At 41.3% G+C, this 17,182-nt stretch overlaps 1 protein-coding gene across 4 annotated transcripts in view; it reads left to right on the top strand.

Annotated features, from left to right (window-relative positions):
- Positions 1 to 15,383, top strand: part of MCOLN3 (mucolipin TRP cation channel 3) — a 44,245-nt gene extending 28,862 nt beyond the window's left edge. The window contains exons 1-14 of one of the 4 annotated variants that reach the window (XM_085067982.1): positions 864 to 1,201; positions 2,949 to 3,178; positions 4,957 to 5,124; positions 5,636 to 5,789; positions 6,261 to 6,345; positions 6,426 to 6,522; positions 7,128 to 7,227; positions 9,092 to 9,204; positions 9,282 to 9,431; positions 11,401 to 11,502; positions 11,614 to 11,736; positions 12,261 to 12,467; positions 12,822 to 12,951; positions 14,132 to 15,383. In XM_085067982.1, the coding sequence (XP_084924108.1) occupies positions 2,951 to 3,178; positions 4,957 to 5,124; positions 5,636 to 5,789; positions 6,261 to 6,345; positions 6,426 to 6,522; positions 7,128 to 7,227; positions 9,092 to 9,204; positions 9,282 to 9,431; positions 11,401 to 11,502; positions 11,614 to 11,736; positions 12,261 to 12,467; positions 12,822 to 12,951; positions 14,132 to 14,151 (1,677 nt within the window). In that variant the 5' untranslated portion in view covers positions 864 to 1,201; positions 2,949 to 2,950 and the 3' untranslated portion in view covers positions 14,152 to 15,383. The other 3 variants (XM_085067981.1, XM_085067984.1, XM_085067983.1) reach the window with 3 other exon arrangements.
- Positions 15,384 to 17,182: the final 1,799 nt, after the last annotated feature.

Raw genomic sequence — 17,182 nt, 5'->3', positions numbered from 1 at the left:
TTGTATTTTGGATGCATAAAAATAATTTAGTTTGCCTTGCTGCAATGTAAAACACAGGAGCCCCGGAGTATCTTTCTCTCCGTGCAGAGCACTCAGTGCTGGTCCTTGGTGCCGCTCCGAGGTCCATCCAGCCCTTCTAACGGCAAGCAGGAGAGTTCCTTCTGTCTTCCGTTTCAATCTGTAAAGCCAGGAAGTTCCCTTTCTCAAAATGCCTCCTGCGCTCCTTGTTTTGGTCTTGGCCTTATTTCACCTTCTCGTTTTATACCAGTGTTCAGAGTGGTGCTCGCAGCACGAGTTAGGCAGCTGAAGGCTGGACCCATTTATAACCTGAGATTTATCATCTTGTCAGGCAGCAATGCCAAAGGGGTCATTTCGCAGTGCAGTGACCCAAGGCAGGAGTCTGTTCTCTTTGAAGTTCAGTTAATAACTTTGATAGTTTATGTATAAGTGGAATGACTTAAGCGTGTCAGTCATTCCACTCAGTTCACTGTACCACTAGCTACCCTTCATAACTACAGCTCTGTGACTTGAAAGGGATTTTTGTGGTTTTTTTTCGTTTGGCTGGTCGGGGTGTTTTTATGACGGGTGCGACAGAGCTACTTATAACATAAACATTATTTTCCCTGGTGGAGAAGCCTAGGTCATTAAATCTGGAGCCGGCATTGCCATCCTATAGCAGGTGTGTTACAGCGGGGAGAGCCGCCCGTCACGTGCGGCAGGAGGGGGATGTGCAGCACCAGGTGTCAGAGGCCGCGGGTGCCGGTGTGCACGGCACAGCCCCGCAGAGCAGAGCCTAGCACAGCACAGCCCGGCACAGCACGGCACAGCACAGCCCCGCATAGCAGAGCCTAGCACAGCACAGCACTGCACGGCACAGCACAGCACAGCCCTGCATAGCAGAGCCTAGCACAGCACAGCCCTGCACAGCAGAGCCTAGCCCGGCACGGCACTGCACAGCCCCGCACGGCAGAGCCTAGCCCGGCACAGCCCAGCCCCGCACGGCACAGCCCAGCCCAGGGGCCGGGCGGGCTGCCGGAGGCCGCGCTCCCCCGCCCAGCGAAGCGGAGCCGGCAGGGAGCGGGGGGCGGCCGGCGGCTCCCGGTGCGGGCCCCGGGCTGCGGGCTCCGCGCTCCCACGGCCGCCCCGCGGCGGCAGCAGCCCCCGGAGGCCGGGCAGCGGCAGGACCCGGCGCGGGTGGCAGGTACGCGGGAGCTTTTCACAGCGGGGAGCAGGGGGCGGGGTGCGCTCTCGGCCCCCGGCCTTCGGCCTGGGGGTGCCACGGCAAAGGGGAGCCGAGCCGGGGAGGGACAGCGGCTCCGAGCTCCGGCCGGGCCGGGGGTGGGGATGCGGATGCGGGGGGCTCCTCGTCCGTTCCTGTGCCATCCGCCAGGCTGCGGCAGCCCGCGGTGGGCAGGGAGGGCGGCTGAGGGAAGGGCTCGGCCCGCAGTGACGGCCCGGCTGGGATGGCCCCGGCTGCCGAGACCTCGGCCCGGCTTGCGGGGGAGCACGGGGCTGCGCTTGTCTGGAACGGCGTCTCAAGCCCACCGGGAGAACCAGAAGTGGGCTTGGGTTTTTTGTTTGTTTGTTGGGGGTTTTTTGTTTTTTTTCAATCCATCACATATATTGACGGGACTATTGCGGTGTCAGAGTAGGGCTTAATTTTAGAAATGCTGGATCAGCTGTGAGAAAGATGAGCAGAAACCACAGCATACTGTACTGTGTCCTGCAGGATAATGGGAGTCTGATAAAACGGGAGCTGAACTTTTTTAACCCTCTGTATGGGCTTGTTCTTAGTGTTAAACTGCTGACTCAAAACTTTCCTTGCCTTCCCTGACAATAGGGGAAATTGAAGGTCTCGAATCATATCTGAAACAGACTTTTGTTCTGGTGTGTGCAGGAGCTGCTGGAGGAGACTGGATGTGACTGGACGTGTAAAAATCAATCTAGATGATTTTGTGTTTGAGTTGTAAAAAAAACTATTCTTACAGGAATCAAAAATATTCTGTCTAATAAGGCACATCATTAGTCACAGCCTAGGCTGTCTTCTTGGTTCTTAATGTCATCAATCTTTTATCTGAAATAAGTATTCCTGGCTACCTCTTAAATATTTTACAAAGCATTTATAAAATGTTTGGGAATCAGTGAATTTAGTAACAGATCAAAATCTAAACATGCTGAATACTATGCAGAGCAATGTCTCAAACCATGTTTGGAAGATTCTCATCTAATCTTTCCCCCTTATATTCAACTCAAATATGAGCCTCTTCGGCTAATCGTGATTCAATTACCTCTTGATCTTTTTGTCTGGTTCATGATCACTGTTGGTTTGCATTGGGTCTTTTATGGCCAAAGAAATAGACCTAATCCTGGTAAATGACCAGTTAATGCTCTCAGGTAATTTATCTGAATTGCAATCGGTCATGCTCCGTCTTCATTTCCAAGAGAGAACAATGCTAAATACTAACTTATAAGAAAACTGTTGTCTGTCTTGAAAATTCCATTTCTTTCAGGGACTGGACATAGGCTTGTGGGTGTGGAGGAAAATACTAGCTACAAGAGTAGATAATTTTTCCAGAAGAGGGAATGCTCATGAGAGGCTTTTGGTGCTCTTCTTGAGTCAGGATGTCTTGCATATATGCTGTTGTTGTCAAGTGAGAGAGGAAGTTTCCAGGAAGTGCCCCTGTAATTCCAGATGGACAGAAATTCCACTATTAAATGAGTGTCCTGGCAATCTAGCTGCAAGTTTACGAACTTGCCCAAATTTTTCTTGGAGTTCTGCAGAACATGTGCAATAATGTGAGAAAGGTCTGAAATTCCATGTAATGTGCAAGTGCCTTTCACAGAAGATAAATATCTTTGGAGTCCAGGTTGTTAGTGCAGACTGATCTGGTGCTACTATATCGATGCTTGCATGTTTTTCAATTGACAAGGACTGTTTTTCTTTTCAGAAATGGAAAATCCTGACGTGTCTGTGAGCAGCTGCAGTGCTCATGACGATGAAAACCTTTGCAGCTACAAACGACACTCATCAGTATCACAGGAGGGTCTTTTGGAAGACCAGCTTAGAAGGAAGTTAAAATTTTTCTTCATGAACCCATGCGAAAAATTTTGGGCCCGGGGCAGAAAGCCTTGGAAACTTGGGATACAGTTACTCAAAATATTAATGGTTACAGTTCAGGTGAGTACCTATGGAAGCAGGGATTCAGCCTATGGGAAGTCAAATTAATGCAGGTGACATGCTATTCATGGTGTGGTGAAGAGAAAGGGAAAGTATAGATTGCAAAATTGTCTTATTTGCATATACATAGTTTAGATCTCAGGTGGCATAATCTTCTCATTAAACTATGAACTGAAAAAACCAGCTTTCCTAGGAGTACAGATGAAAGGAACCATGTGTAAGGGCTCAACTTGACTTTTCCCTTTTCTTTTTCTCTCCCATTTTACCCACAAAGGATGGCATCCCTACACATCTGTTACCCCAAGATCTGCTTCACTGTTGTGTTTGAGGGAAGGAAAAGTAATTTCTGTTTCAGTATCACAGTGACAAGAACTGAAACTGGTCACCTTTCATGATGTTTGCTTATATCTTGCATATGGTATACAAACTCTTGCATTGAAAAAAAACCTCAGAAATTCTCCTTCCCTCTTCCTCTCACCCAGCCTTGCACCACAGATTTCATAAAACACATTTATCTGCTGCCCAAAACGCAATTGTTTTTCTCAAAATCCTGTGGTTAAGGCCGAAGAAGGTTTTTCATAAAACCTTTCTAATGCCTCAGATGATGATTCTTCAGAGTTGCCCACGTGTGATTTCCCTTTATGGTCGAGTCAGTGTTATGACAATACACATATAGAAAAGGATGTTTTTCATGGTTGCAGGAATGATGGCACAAACTGCAGAAATAAGAGTTCTCCTGCTGTGCATCTGGCAGCATGTTTGTGTCCCTTACTGCATTGTTTTGAAATGTGCTATAATTCTCTGATTGTCATCTCTCCCATTTTGCAACTAAAAGCAAAATTTGATTATGGAAGAATCCAAATAAGAAGGAAATGAATACTGATTTAGTATTTTCAGAGAAAATCTGTCTGTAGTTAATTCAATCTTAGCAGTGTTTGCTGGTGTATTCCTGTGTGCAGAGCATGCTGAGCTTGCCTACAGAGCGTTTCAGCATCTCTGTAACTGAGTTACCCTTATCAAAACCTGCATATCCAGTTTGCATCATGGCCATAAAACTAATCTGTAGACTAATGATTCAGACTTATCTCTGATGAGTTTCTTCACGATACACCTGACACCAGATTTGAAACAATAGTCAAGAGAATTGTGAGCTCCCAGAAACAGTACATCATGTACGTCTAAACCCTTTTCCAGTCTGGAGAATAGCTAACAGAGTTTTGTGCTCACTTTTCATGAATGGTTCCAATATATTTTCTTTTTACCAGCTTAAGGTGTTATCCTATTACAAGTGCAGCTTTGCCCAGTTATTCTCAAAGCACTTTTCACTGAAACTTGATTGAGAGAAGTTTGTTTTCCTGAGTTGTCCTCAATTTGCCTTTTGTGCACTGGAGTAAGGACTTCAAAGGGGGGTCTTGTTAAGTCTCCTCCTGCCTTTTCGGCTGAGGAACAACGATATTCCCCCAGGGCAAGTCAATTGACACCAGGCTGAACTAACAAAGCATGTGTAACAGTATATAGGGAGCTCGAACTTGAGATTGTATCACTTTCTTTGTAAAAATGGCCAAGATGCTGTAAACATGTTAAAGGCACATTCTTGAAACTCAGTGCTTTCCCAAAGTCAAACTTTCTTTTGGCCAGCTGTGAAATGGAGCAGCCTGTATAATTGCCATGTCTACCAGTGTGACAAAAGACTAGCTGTTTGTTTTTAAGACAGGATTCATATGTTGATTCAGAACTCAACTTTGTCTTTGAACAGGAAATATAAATGTCTTTTTCAGCTGGTAGTTTTTGGATTGAGCAATCAAATGGTGGTTGCCTTCAAAGAAGAGAACACTGTTGCATTCAAACATCTCTTCTTAAAAGGATATACGGACAGAATGGATGATACCTACGCTGTATACACACAAACAGATGTCTATGACCAGATATTCTTTGCAATAAACCAGGTAGGGATTGTTGCTGCAATGTATACAGTATATGTGATCTTTGCCTGCGTACCTCTTCTTGAATTGAACTTCTGTGTCAATTGCTTAGGACTAAAGCATCAACTCATTTAGGTTTTCTGTCATTGCTGGAGCATTGTACTGTGGTGACATCCTTAATGCTAATCAGTGTACTAGTTCTACACTAAAAGCAGTCCTTGGATCTGAGGCAGAATTCTTTGCAAGTAACAAATTAGGCTTTGTAGTAAGGATTGTAAAGACAAAAACATAATAAGCAAAAAGGTATTTAGATCCAAATCCTGGACTTAGTGTTTTTGTCAAATACCTTAAAATATTTGAGGACTTAGCTGTTGCGTAGTTTAGGTTTCACAGTTCTTTAGGTGACCTCTTAAATAAAAGAGATGGATTATAACACAGATCCAAACACATCTAGGTTTGCTTTGTTTTGTTTTTTTCCCTCAGAGTCTAACAGTTTTATTGTCATTTAAGTTGGTTTGTTTCTTCTGAACTTTAGTACCTCCAGCTGCCCAACATCTCTGTTGGAAATCATGCTTATGAGAAGAGAGGGGCAGAAGAGACACCTCTGGCTGTTTGTCAGCAGTTCTACAAGCGAGGAATCATCTGTCCTGGAAATGACACCTTTGATATAGACCCAGAGATTGTGACTGGTGATGAACCTAATCTATTTTATCAGTACTTTGGGAGGAGGGACCCCAAGTTTTTGATAAATTATTTGGAAAACTTTACAGCACTGTATAGTCTTCTCACATGATCTGTATTGAACTTACTACCAGCCAAAATTGGTAAGAAAAGTACTGTGTAGGTAACCTCTAGCCCTCATCTCCAGTGTCTAATGCCACAAATAAGTGATGAGCCATTAGTACTGATGACCACCTAATGCAAGTATTTGGGGCTAATTTCAGGAGCCTTCCCTGTGAATTTATGATGAATATCTTGGCTGGTATTCAAGGAAGCCAGTGTATTTGTCAGTTGGCTTCTCAGATGACTCCTCACTCAAGCATGCTATCTTGTCTGGTGTAGCCAACAGCTCATAACAGCCTCGGGAGTGGGACAGGCAGATTACGGTTAAAGAACCTGATAATCCATGAGATATTGTTGTGAGTCCTTATCCATTCCAGACTGCTTGTACATTGAGCCAACGACTTCGTTAGACAACACAACAATGGGAAAGCACAATTTGAATCTCACTCTGGATTTCCCCAGGTGAGGAGGAATGAGCACCTCCTGCATTAGGGTATTGGTGCATTTTCCCCCTGGCAGGCTAATCTGAAGCTCTGTTGCAGGCTGGTTGCAGTGCAGCTCATGTTCAATCTGAAGGCAATCAACCTCCAGACCGTTCGGCACCACGAGCTCCCTGACTGTTACGATTTCACTCTGAGGGTATGTGGAAGCCTGCCATGTGCCTTTCTGTTCAAAACCAGAAACTGACTTGCTGGTTTACTGCACAAAGAAAGCACAGATATTTCCTGAAGAGTTGAGTACCACTGGGTCAGTGGTGCCTGGATTACTCTGTTCTGGTGTAGTGTCCTCTGTAAATAACCAGCATTTGTGACTGTGGGAGGCTGAGCTTTAAGTGCTCCTGATGTGGTCCTGAAGCACTTGCTTGGCTTACAGCCACTTGTGCTCTAATCCATCTGAAGTATAATGAAAGTGAAAATCTCTTCTCTTTGTTGAGATACTTCTGAGGAAAGTTGTTTCCAGATCATAGAGGAAGGAGAATGTAGTTTAAAAGAATTTCACCTAGTAACTAGTTGATCAAGAAATTTGTGGCAAGGTTCATCAGATTTTTCTTTCACGTTGACAGCATTTGTTTGAGGATAAATTTCGGAAAATTACTTTAAGCTTTAAGAATTTTTATAACTTCCCTCCTAGGAGAATTATTCTGGATCATTATGCAGGCTTAATAATACAGCAGGCTATATATGTAATTGTTTAAAGTTATAAGGACATGCATCTTTTTTCATTTGTTTTTGTTTTTAATACAGATCGTGTTTGATAATAAAGCACACAGTGGAAGAATTAAAATAAGTCTAGACAATGACATAGCAATCAGAGAATGTAAAGACTGGCATGTTTCTGGATCAAGTAAGTGACATAAATGTGTTCAAATTTTCATGCTGAAATTTTGTCCACTAGCACAATGTTTGTTAACATTTTTCTTTATTAAAAGATGAGGCATCATTGACAATCAATCTCTAGCATGTGCACTCTAAATCCTGATTTTCTAAGAAAGTGTTGTTCTTCAACCTCTGATCTGAAATCCTGGGAATCCAGCCACACCATTACTTTTTGTAGCAGTTCTCAAAGCTTGCACCATTGATAATGTCAAACCAAAAAATTTCCATGCCTCACCGTATATTGTTCTATCTTTGGCTACTAAATTTATGCTGCTCATTTCTTCAGGCAGGGTTGTGAACTGTTCTAGCACCAGGCAACAGGACACATGATAGTGGTGGAAAGTTGAAACTGATTTACTCTTATTTCAGGACTTAGCACCAGGAAAGATAAGGAAGCATTATTGCTAAGGCTTGCAGGAGTGGAATGGCTAGAAACGCTTCTTATTGTTGTTTAAATGTTGTTTGCTGTGTATTTGGCTATAACTGAGGTGCACAATATGGCTACATTTCTTGTATAGTGACTCACAAGAGTGAGCCACCTTTGTTGGCAGCTATTTGGCCTGGCCAAAACACCATCTTTTTTCATTAGCAAAAATTCTCTCCTTGATAGTTAGAAACTTCCCCGGACTTTAGATTCCTCTGTGCAATAGGATGAACCAGGTCCTTTTCCCTACTTTTCCCCATTCCCCGTTGCTTTGCCTATGCTTGGAAACGAAGAGCTGGTAGTGCAAAAGGAGCTCTGTTGTTTGTGTAAAGATCAGAGTGCAGTTAATGATGGGGATTGAAGGAGCTCATCCCGCAGCGCAGCGCGGGGCTCTGGGCTGCCGCCTGCCGTGCCAGCTGTGCCCAGCAGGCGGCGCTGCCCCAATGCCCGCGTTGGGTGACCAAGTTTGCCTCCAGCGCTACCCAAAAACATCTCCCGCAGTGCTCTCTGGTGCTCTGCAGCCCAGGGAAAGGCAGGAAGGTAATGACCGCAGCTGGACAATAACGGCTTGCTGCTGTTCTGCACTATACGGCAAAACCATCTTCAATGGCAGCAGTATAACAAGGAAGTACTGGGTGGGCTTTTTCTGAGAAGTGCAGTTTGTGAAGTCAACTAGAACTTCAGTAGCCCATTTTGTAGAATTGGTCCATGTTCTTGCAAGTTTGATTTTTTTTTTCTCAAACCACCATTCTTTTAGCATTAAGAATCTAATCTTTATTCTGTGACACTTATTTTCAGCTGTATGGTAGGGATAAAAATCAAGAAACAAACAAACAGATTTGGTGCAATGTTCAACATTAGATTGTGAATTTCAGTAACATAAGAGATGGAGAACTCATGTCTTACTCAATGTTGATCTTGGCTAGCTGAACAGCAGTGTAAGTTATCTGCACTTCTCTGGGACAGAAAAACTATCTCATTGTGAAATACTGGTCTGAAAGAGAAGATACTTGTTATAAAGTTGCTAGGATTTAAAAAAAAAAAAAAATCGAGACGTTCTATCACTCCAAAGGCCATTCCAGTCCCAGTAAAATGATTAATTCTCACCTCTGATTCTGCAGGGTTGTAAGAAGCACTCACACTCTGGTTGTAAGAAGCACTCATACTCTGGTATATTTTTGATGTGGTATCAACACTCCTAAATTTGTTGAAGTGGTATCTGTAGTGCAGATGCACTTATGTCTCTTGTGAAAATATGTCAGATAAACTTTAGTCAGAAAAATGCTAAGATTTTTCTTAATTCAGTTGTATAAATATAGTCAACACCAAAACTTGATTTTTACTTCAGTACTCAAGATGGCCAACAAGATTAAATTCACTATAAACATGCACATTTTTGTTCTTGCAGTACAGAAGAACACTCATTATATGATGATCTTCGATGCTTTTGTCATATTGACTTGTCTGGCTTCATTGATCCTTTGCACACGATCAGTGATTAAAGGAATTTGGCTCCAAAGGGTGGGTATAACTCCTTCTTTGTAAAGTCTTGTCTTGTGTAAGCCAAATTAACTGTTTTCTTTCGTCCTTTCCCCTAGGAATTTGTAAGGTTTTTTCTATATTATTATAAGAAAGAAGTATCTTTCAGTGATCAAATGGAATTTGTCAATGGATGGTACATCCTGATTATGGTTAGTGATGTCCTAACTATTGTTGGATCAACTCTAAAGATGGAGATACAAGCTAAGGTAAGCTTTTCACACTATCAGGTGGAAGCAAAACTGTTTCTGTCCCAACTAGGTTTAAATCTCTCAGAGGACTTTAGGCTGGCTGTACTTGCTTCTGAGTGGAATGAAATTTTAAAACTCTATCTTCTCCTCCAGAATTGTTACTGATGCATGTTGTTTCTAATAGCAAGATTTAAAAACTCCAAATATCACTATATATTATAGTTCTAAATTACCTTTGCTCCGTGTGGCTCTGAGGAATAAAATGAACTTCATCTCTGAAAGTGTGACTGTTCACTTCCTCTCTTCCTCACTTATGTTAGCTCATGTAATGGATTTTTTAAAATTTAACATGTAACTTTTGGAACTCTGTTTACAAATGTTTAATTAACACAGAGTCTCTCTCCTTAAACATCACTTTGCTGCTTTCCCAGCTTCTGTTTTCCAGCATGTATGTAACAGTCAGCCACAGCAGGTTCTGGGCTTTCAGTTTCTGAAATAAACTTGATATGGACAAAACCCAAAACTTGTAAAACATTATGTGCAGACAGAATTAAGGAAGAAAAAATATTTTAATATGCTATCCTGAAGCACTCTGGTGTTGAGATAATATCGTTCTTCACAAAATCTGTAGCAGACTTTGAAGTGTGACATTGCAACACAGGGGACTTTGGACAGTGGTGAGGAAAGGATGGGTCTGAAATCCATCTGCTGACAGCTTCACTATCACAAACACCCTGTACAAATTGCTCTATCTTACCACAAGACCTATAAACTCGCTAAGAGTAGAAAGAAGCTGTGAGGAAGTTGGCTAAGATAAGAGATAGCTCCCTCCTGCTTTGGGAGAAGCAAAGAAGAGAACAAGAGTGGAATAAGATCTTGCATTTGGTGTTCCTGTATCTTATATTATAAATACATCTATTGATATATGTTTCTTTTCTAAAAGAGTATTTTACTAGAAGTCCTCTCTACAGGTACTTTAGCTTCATTTTGCAAGCCTTGTGGACCATAATAAGATCTTGTTCCATGTTACTGTATGAAAGTGGTTGAATAACAAGTTCACATTAAAGTAGCCTAAATTTGTTTCTTGTCAAGCTCTAAATGAATTGTGCTGATAGAAGAGATTAGCCAATATCCATTGCCAATATTTATTGTTTATATTTTATTCTTAGGAGAATAGAAACAGAAAAAAATGAAAACTTCGTATTCAAGTAAGCTGTCACGATCCATGTCAGAGTAGAGGTGCAGCTCAGGAGCAGAATATATGCTAACTTGGATGAAAACAGGCCAGTATGTAAAGGTGGAAAAACCAGCAAAGTGCCAATAAATACAAGTTTGGTGGTTAGAATTAATTAGAAGTTAGTTAGTCTTCTCCTTGATAGCTTTCTATACCTCATAGTTCCCAACTAGCTAAGAAGATCCTGCTGAGTATTTATCTGAGCATTGCTGACAAGTCATGCTAATTTTTACAAGCAGCTTTTCCTACATACTGGAAGAACCTTCTTTGCTCTGTGTCATGTCTACATTGTCCATTGGGATGCAGTGGGGAGATTCCTAGGATGCTCTGAGGAGTCTGTCAATGCAGATTCCAGAAGCAGTTGCTGCAAGCCTGGAAACAGCACAAAAATGTTTGCAGTGCCACTGCAGATCTTGGTGAGCAGGGTACAGAGGAGGTGTCTCTGCTTCTGCAGTGCATCTGCACTCTTGGCCTTGCAAATAAACCTCATCTTGTCAGAATCTGTTTTACAAACAGCTGTGGGTAAAGGCATGTGTAATGAGTTGCACTTAAAAGTGTCCCTGCTCCTTGGTGAGACTGCTCTCTGATGTATATTGCCTCAAACTAATTTCTAACTGGGAGAGTTTGCCAAAGGAAAAAGGTTTGTTAACAAATCTTTGTAGTAATGGGAATCAAAATTTATAACCTGTCACTTGTTACAATATTTTTTTCCTTTCTTACTTTTTCTTTGTTTCTTCTCTTGCTTTTTTTTAGAGTCTGACAAGTTATGATGTCTGTAGCATACTCCTAGGAATATCCACTATGCTTGTGTGGCTTGGAGTCATTCGCTACCTAGGTTTCTTTCAGAAGTATAATGTAAGGATCTCCTGGGATCTTCATACTGTTGGTATTTATTCTGTTTGTTGCTATAAGAGGACTGGAAGAAGAATCTGGTTGAATTCTAATTGTTTGCATTGCTTTGTGCAGCTTCTCATCCTAACACTGCGAGCAGCATTACCCAACGTAATGAGGTTCTGCTGCTGCGCTGCTATGATCTACCTGGGCTATTGCTTCTGTGGATGGATTGTACTGGGACCATACCATGTGAAGGTAATGTACTGACCATGAAAAAAGACAACTTGAATAACAGAATGAGAGATTACTGTTGTTTTTTTCTAGTTCTCCATGTCAAGTCTTCCCTTAATATAAAAATAGTGCATCTTCAACATGACGCTGCTCTGTTTGAGGAGTCTGACTTCCATGACTCAATCAGACTTTCCTCAAGTTATGAAAGCTCCGAGTCAGAAGTGGAAGCTGCTGTGACTCCCAATCACATGCTGATATTTTAAGAAATAATTTCCATTTTGCAGAACACTGGTATCAGACTAAAACTTTGGAGACATTATGCTTATCTCTTTTAAAAGAGAAATTTGCTCATCTGAATTGAATATGTATAGGAGGTGACCAACTTTGCTTGTACCGCAGATGTTTTACTGTTTGCACCTTGTCATCCCTTGGGTGTAGGAAGAGATCTGAGGCAGCCAGTCATCAGCTGTATATCTTCATGTTATGTACAGTCTTTGTGTCCAAATAAAGCAGTGACACATGTCCTTGTCTTCTTCCCTCCTCTATAGTTTCGCAGTCTGAACATGGTTTCTGAATGCCTTTTTTCATTGATCAATGGAGATGACATGTTTGCCACCTTTGCACAAATGCAGCAGAAGAGTTACTTGGTTTGGTTATTCAGTAGGATCTACCTCTACTCCTTCATCAGTCTGTTCATCTATATGGTGCTGAGTCTCTTCATTGCACTCATTACAGATACATATGAAACAGTCAAGGTAAGCACAGACTGTTCATTTGGAAAAACAGTGCAAGATTGGTGCTGTCAAAACTCTCATCTCCCTCAATACTTTAACTTGCAGTGCATGCCAATATAAAGAATAAATATAGTGACTACTTTTGAAGGTGCAAAGTGATGACAGGAGGGTTTTTAATCCCTCTCTACTTTGTTTTTCTGAAAAAGTCTGTCTGTTTTTCTGCTCCAATGGAAGCTAAGTGTCTACTAAAAAGCAGTATTTTCACATTAGGTTCTGTGAATCTTCTAATTTTAGACTTGAACGGTGTCTGAATAGTGCTCTGGGGAGAATCTGGGTTATTGTAGATTAAAGGTTTAACTAAGTATCAATCTTTAGCACTACCAGCAAGATGGCTTTCCAGAGACAGAACTTCAGAGATTTATATCACAGTGCAAAGACTCACCAAACTCTGGCAGGTACAGGCTAGAGGAGGAAAGTTCTGCATCTCTCTTCTGTTGTTGTAATGGTATGTATCTATATTAAAATTATCTATTATGGTATATGCAAAAGCAACACACTATAAAATGTCCCTGGTACAATGTTTGTGAAAAGTACTTAAATTTTAGGGGAAGTTGGAGGGGGTGGGGAACCACACACGAAAATCCCAAGCTATTTCTAATGAACAGAGCACTTCAGCAAAATGTCTGCAGCCAACAAATTTCTTAGAAGATGCAAGGAAACTTCTAAATTAAGAATCATTTAACTTGTGAAAAATTATACAGAAAGTTAGATAATATATGCAGCAACTTGGGAACCCCATCTGTGTAATGTGTAGGCATTAACATTTCCTGCACTCACTGCAACAGGCAGGACTTAGAGAACTCCTTCAGTGTGTTCTTATCCACTTTTTAATGACACCTTGTGCAGGTAACAGACCTGAAACTTGGGGAGAAAATCAGCTTGTCAAGGTTTTAAGACAGCATGCAGTTTGAGATACTATCACAGCACTTGGAAAACATTGCCTAACTTCCATTATGGAGAGAAAATGCTCCAGTTATTTGAAGATGTGTTTCTTCAGGAATACTGATTGCAGGATACATGGTTTATATTTAACCTGGCTGGCAGCAACCTCGAATCTTCCTTGCTGAAGGGCCTTTTGGTGGGGGAGCTGAAAATTATTTGCTGCTTGGTTAAAATGATCAAAGGCATTTGCAACTCCTTGGTATTGGGCCTTTCTGGTGGACTGTATTGTTATGTGCCTGATAGAATATATCTATGAGAGGGAGGAGATGGGGACATATTTTGGAGCAGGGAGATGACAGAGCCTGCCCTGAGCCAGCCCCTGTTTTGACCAAGTGTCTTACTGGAGATAAAAGTGTGGGATGAAGCAGAGCAGGGCATCTTGCTCCTGGGTAAAGGGCATGGTCATGTTAATATTTCCTTTTCTGCACACACCTCTCAGTTTAACCAGACAAGAAAACCAGCATAAGGCAGAACAGGGTAGGGATGTAATAATTTTCCCACTGTCTGTGCAGTGGGGATCAGGCACCTAGAAGAGCAGTCTCATGTTCAAAATGTTTTCTGGTGGTTCATAGCAGTTTCTTATCAATAAATGTGAAACTAGTAATAGTGCAGTTGCATTTTGTACAGTAAAACTATTATTTTGATGCATGTACCTGACAACTTCCTCCTCCTCTCTTGCACAGGTTGTGGTGAACGTATTTAATGGATTGTGGGAGTTTATCATGGAGGCTTTGAAGCAGCACACATTGCAAGAACTGGACAATGGAACTGGTGGAAAACTTTATCTCTAAAGACTTAATTTGCTTTTCTCAAAAAACAGTGTAAGCCTGTGGCAGAAGTTTGTGCTAAAGTTACAGACTTTTTGATTAGATACTCACTGCTAGTTCAGGGGGTTTGGGAATTGGTTTTTATTAGTTTTATTCTATTTGTTTCCTCTGTTAAATTGTGCTAGAATGCAAAGGGCATAAAAACCTGTCTGTGTTCAGAGACTTGGCTAGATTATAACAGTAGAATATAAATGTAGTAACTTTCAACTATAAGTAGAACTAATGGTGGACAACTTCAGCTTTGAACACCAACCTAGCCCTCAGTACTGCAGGCATTATCTGTCTAAGGCTGACCTGTTACTGAAAGAATGCTCACTCTAGAGCCCTCAGCATTTTTTGTCCATTTGCACTCACAGTAAAAATAAATACTATGAAATTTGGAGTAATTTGTTTTTGGAGTCATTACAGTGACTTGATACACAGGCCATTCAAATATATCTGAAAGCATAAAATAAATATTTCTTTAAACAGAAGTACCACTGGATGTAAGTGGCAGTCTATTCTCAGAGAGCCTGGGATATGCCAGGCTGAACTGAAATTCGAGGGATGAGTTGAAGGGAGAAATGTTCTCATGTATTGAGCACTGGGCAGGATCAGTTACAGTGTTCAGCTTATGTTTTTAAAGGAAAAATCAGACAAAAGCACTTTCAAAATATCTATTTTTTTTAAACTTGAAATCTTCCTCTGGTATACAAGTCTGGAAACCTGAAGTCTAAACTAAGTTAAATACACAGGAGATATGTCTCTGAGACTCATATCTCTCCACACCTTAGAAACTGAATGCTTCCTACCAACCTAATAACCTGCTACTGTCAGTGGCTGGCTGAAACATTAGCTTTTACAAAAGATCAGTTTTGACAATTTAGTTTATATACTTTGTTGATTGTGATGCCATTTAATGGATGCCTTATCTTCTATAGACTATTCACTCCAGGAGCAGAATAAAAAACCAAAGGGAAGCATATTTTAGGGAACTTGCATTTGTGAGCAACATTGCTGTAGCTGTGTGTGACAATGTATAATGCTGCAGAGGACACTAAACATGTTCTGTCTGAATGCTTACACATTGTAAATGTGCTACAATAAATACTTCCAGCTGCAGTAAGTATTGGGTGTGTCAGTATTCATCTGTAGAGTAAATACATTGCCAGGTTAATGTAGGAGCTTTGGTTTTGAATAGTACTGTGTAATTTCTGGCATGAAACAGTGTGGTGTGAACTTGGATTTCTTGTAGTTGTGATAGTTCCTGTGGACCCTGGTGAGCATCTGTTTCCAGCCAATGTTTAACAGCATTTCAGAATTTGCCATAGAAACAAATATTCAAGTATTTCACCTTACACTAAAAACACTCCTTGAATTCAGCAAAAGCAAACCAAATGCAAGGAGTAGGCAGAACAGATTATTCACAGTACCTGAAAGTTTTGTGTACTAAGATCCTTGTCCTTCAATACTCACCTAAGATTGAAGACTTTTGAAGCTTTTCAAGAAGATGCAAGGCAGTCTTGCCTCCAAAAGCAATTATTAAGTGGCCATGTTTTCTCTTGGCACAATGAATTCCTTATGGATCTTTGACAACACACAAGATATAATGGGCACATTATTATTGTATAAAGTAGTTTATGCAAGGAATTCTGACAAGGGTGGCAAGCACTTTAAGATCAATGAAATGCTTTTTCATACAGAGTTAAGAGAAACCTAAGATTGATAATTCACTTAAAATACAGGTACATTTTGTAAACAGCTATGGAATACTTTGGTTGCCAATACAGTTATAAGGCAAGAAGTGGTCTGATTAATTTAGAAACGGGGCAAACATATGCTTCATCACTGTCAACTTATTAAATTAGCAGCAAGTTTCAACAAACTTGACAGAGCTCTAAGGTATCAAATTCTTACAGGGTTTTACAATAGCAGAGGGAAAGCATGTTAATAGAAGCCTGCAGTATGAACATACAGCATGGAAAGCTACAATGAGTGACCACAATGCAGGAAAAGACAGTGTATAGAATTCTTTCTATCCCTAGTACAAGTGGAGAAGACTTCCACTGAAACTGGCTTCTATCACCTGGAGTGAAGCATGTTTTGTAGTGTACCCTGGTAGAGTCTAAGTGATGACCTGTGCTTGTGCTACAGCTAAAAAGTCAATCAACTGAGATGCAGAAATTAATTGGAAAATCATGCTCTGTTACTTCTGCTGGACTACACAACTTTTAATTTAGCATTGCTGGCAGTTGTGTGGGTTTGGGGCGGAAAGAGTTGATGAAATACAAGTTGCTTTCAGACAGTAATAGGCAGGGGCAGACTGTAAAGTCAGAGGGAAGGGCTGTCTAAAAGAAGGAGAAGGATGTTTAAAGCAAAGGACAGGATGGGGTGACGGGAAAAGAAGGGACAATTGCCTAAAAATTTAGCAGGGCAGCAATTGTGTATTTCTGGCTACAGATGCAGGTCTTTACACTGGGAAAGAAGAACAATACCTTCAAAGGTTACTGGCTGACAACTGCTCAAAATATCCAGCTCTGACTGGGAAAATAAATGCTGTTTGTATTAGATATCTGGTACTTACATTCTGGGGTTTTTGGAGAAAATAACCAGACACTCAAACACACATTGTTCACCTTGGTGCTACTGCTGGCAGTCTAAGTGCTTGTTTGTCCAGGTTTCTGACCTGCTTGATCCTTGGTGTTTAAGATCTTCATCTGCCTGAGTATTTTGCTCACCTGAGAAGAAGCCAGTCCATGCTGTGTTTTCTAGCCTGCTGGCTGCATTTGAGATGAAGTACAGCTCTGCCAGATCTGTGGCTGCTGCTGTTGTGTGTGTGGTGAGGTTTTTTTATCTTATCAACATATGATGTGCTGTTCATGGCCTTGCAGAGCCAAGAAGTGTGACAATAATCTTATTCTAAAACAA

The sequence above is a fragment of the Lichenostomus cassidix genome, chromosome 8 (genome assembly GCF_008360975.1).
Source record: "Lichenostomus cassidix isolate B80296 chromosome 8, HeHo_3.0, whole genome shotgun sequence".
NCBI lineage: Eukaryota > Metazoa > Chordata > Aves > Passeriformes > Meliphagidae > Lichenostomus > Lichenostomus cassidix.
The sequence above is the reverse complement of the archived record's forward strand: the minus strand, read 5'-3'. Positions and strand labels throughout refer to the sequence as shown.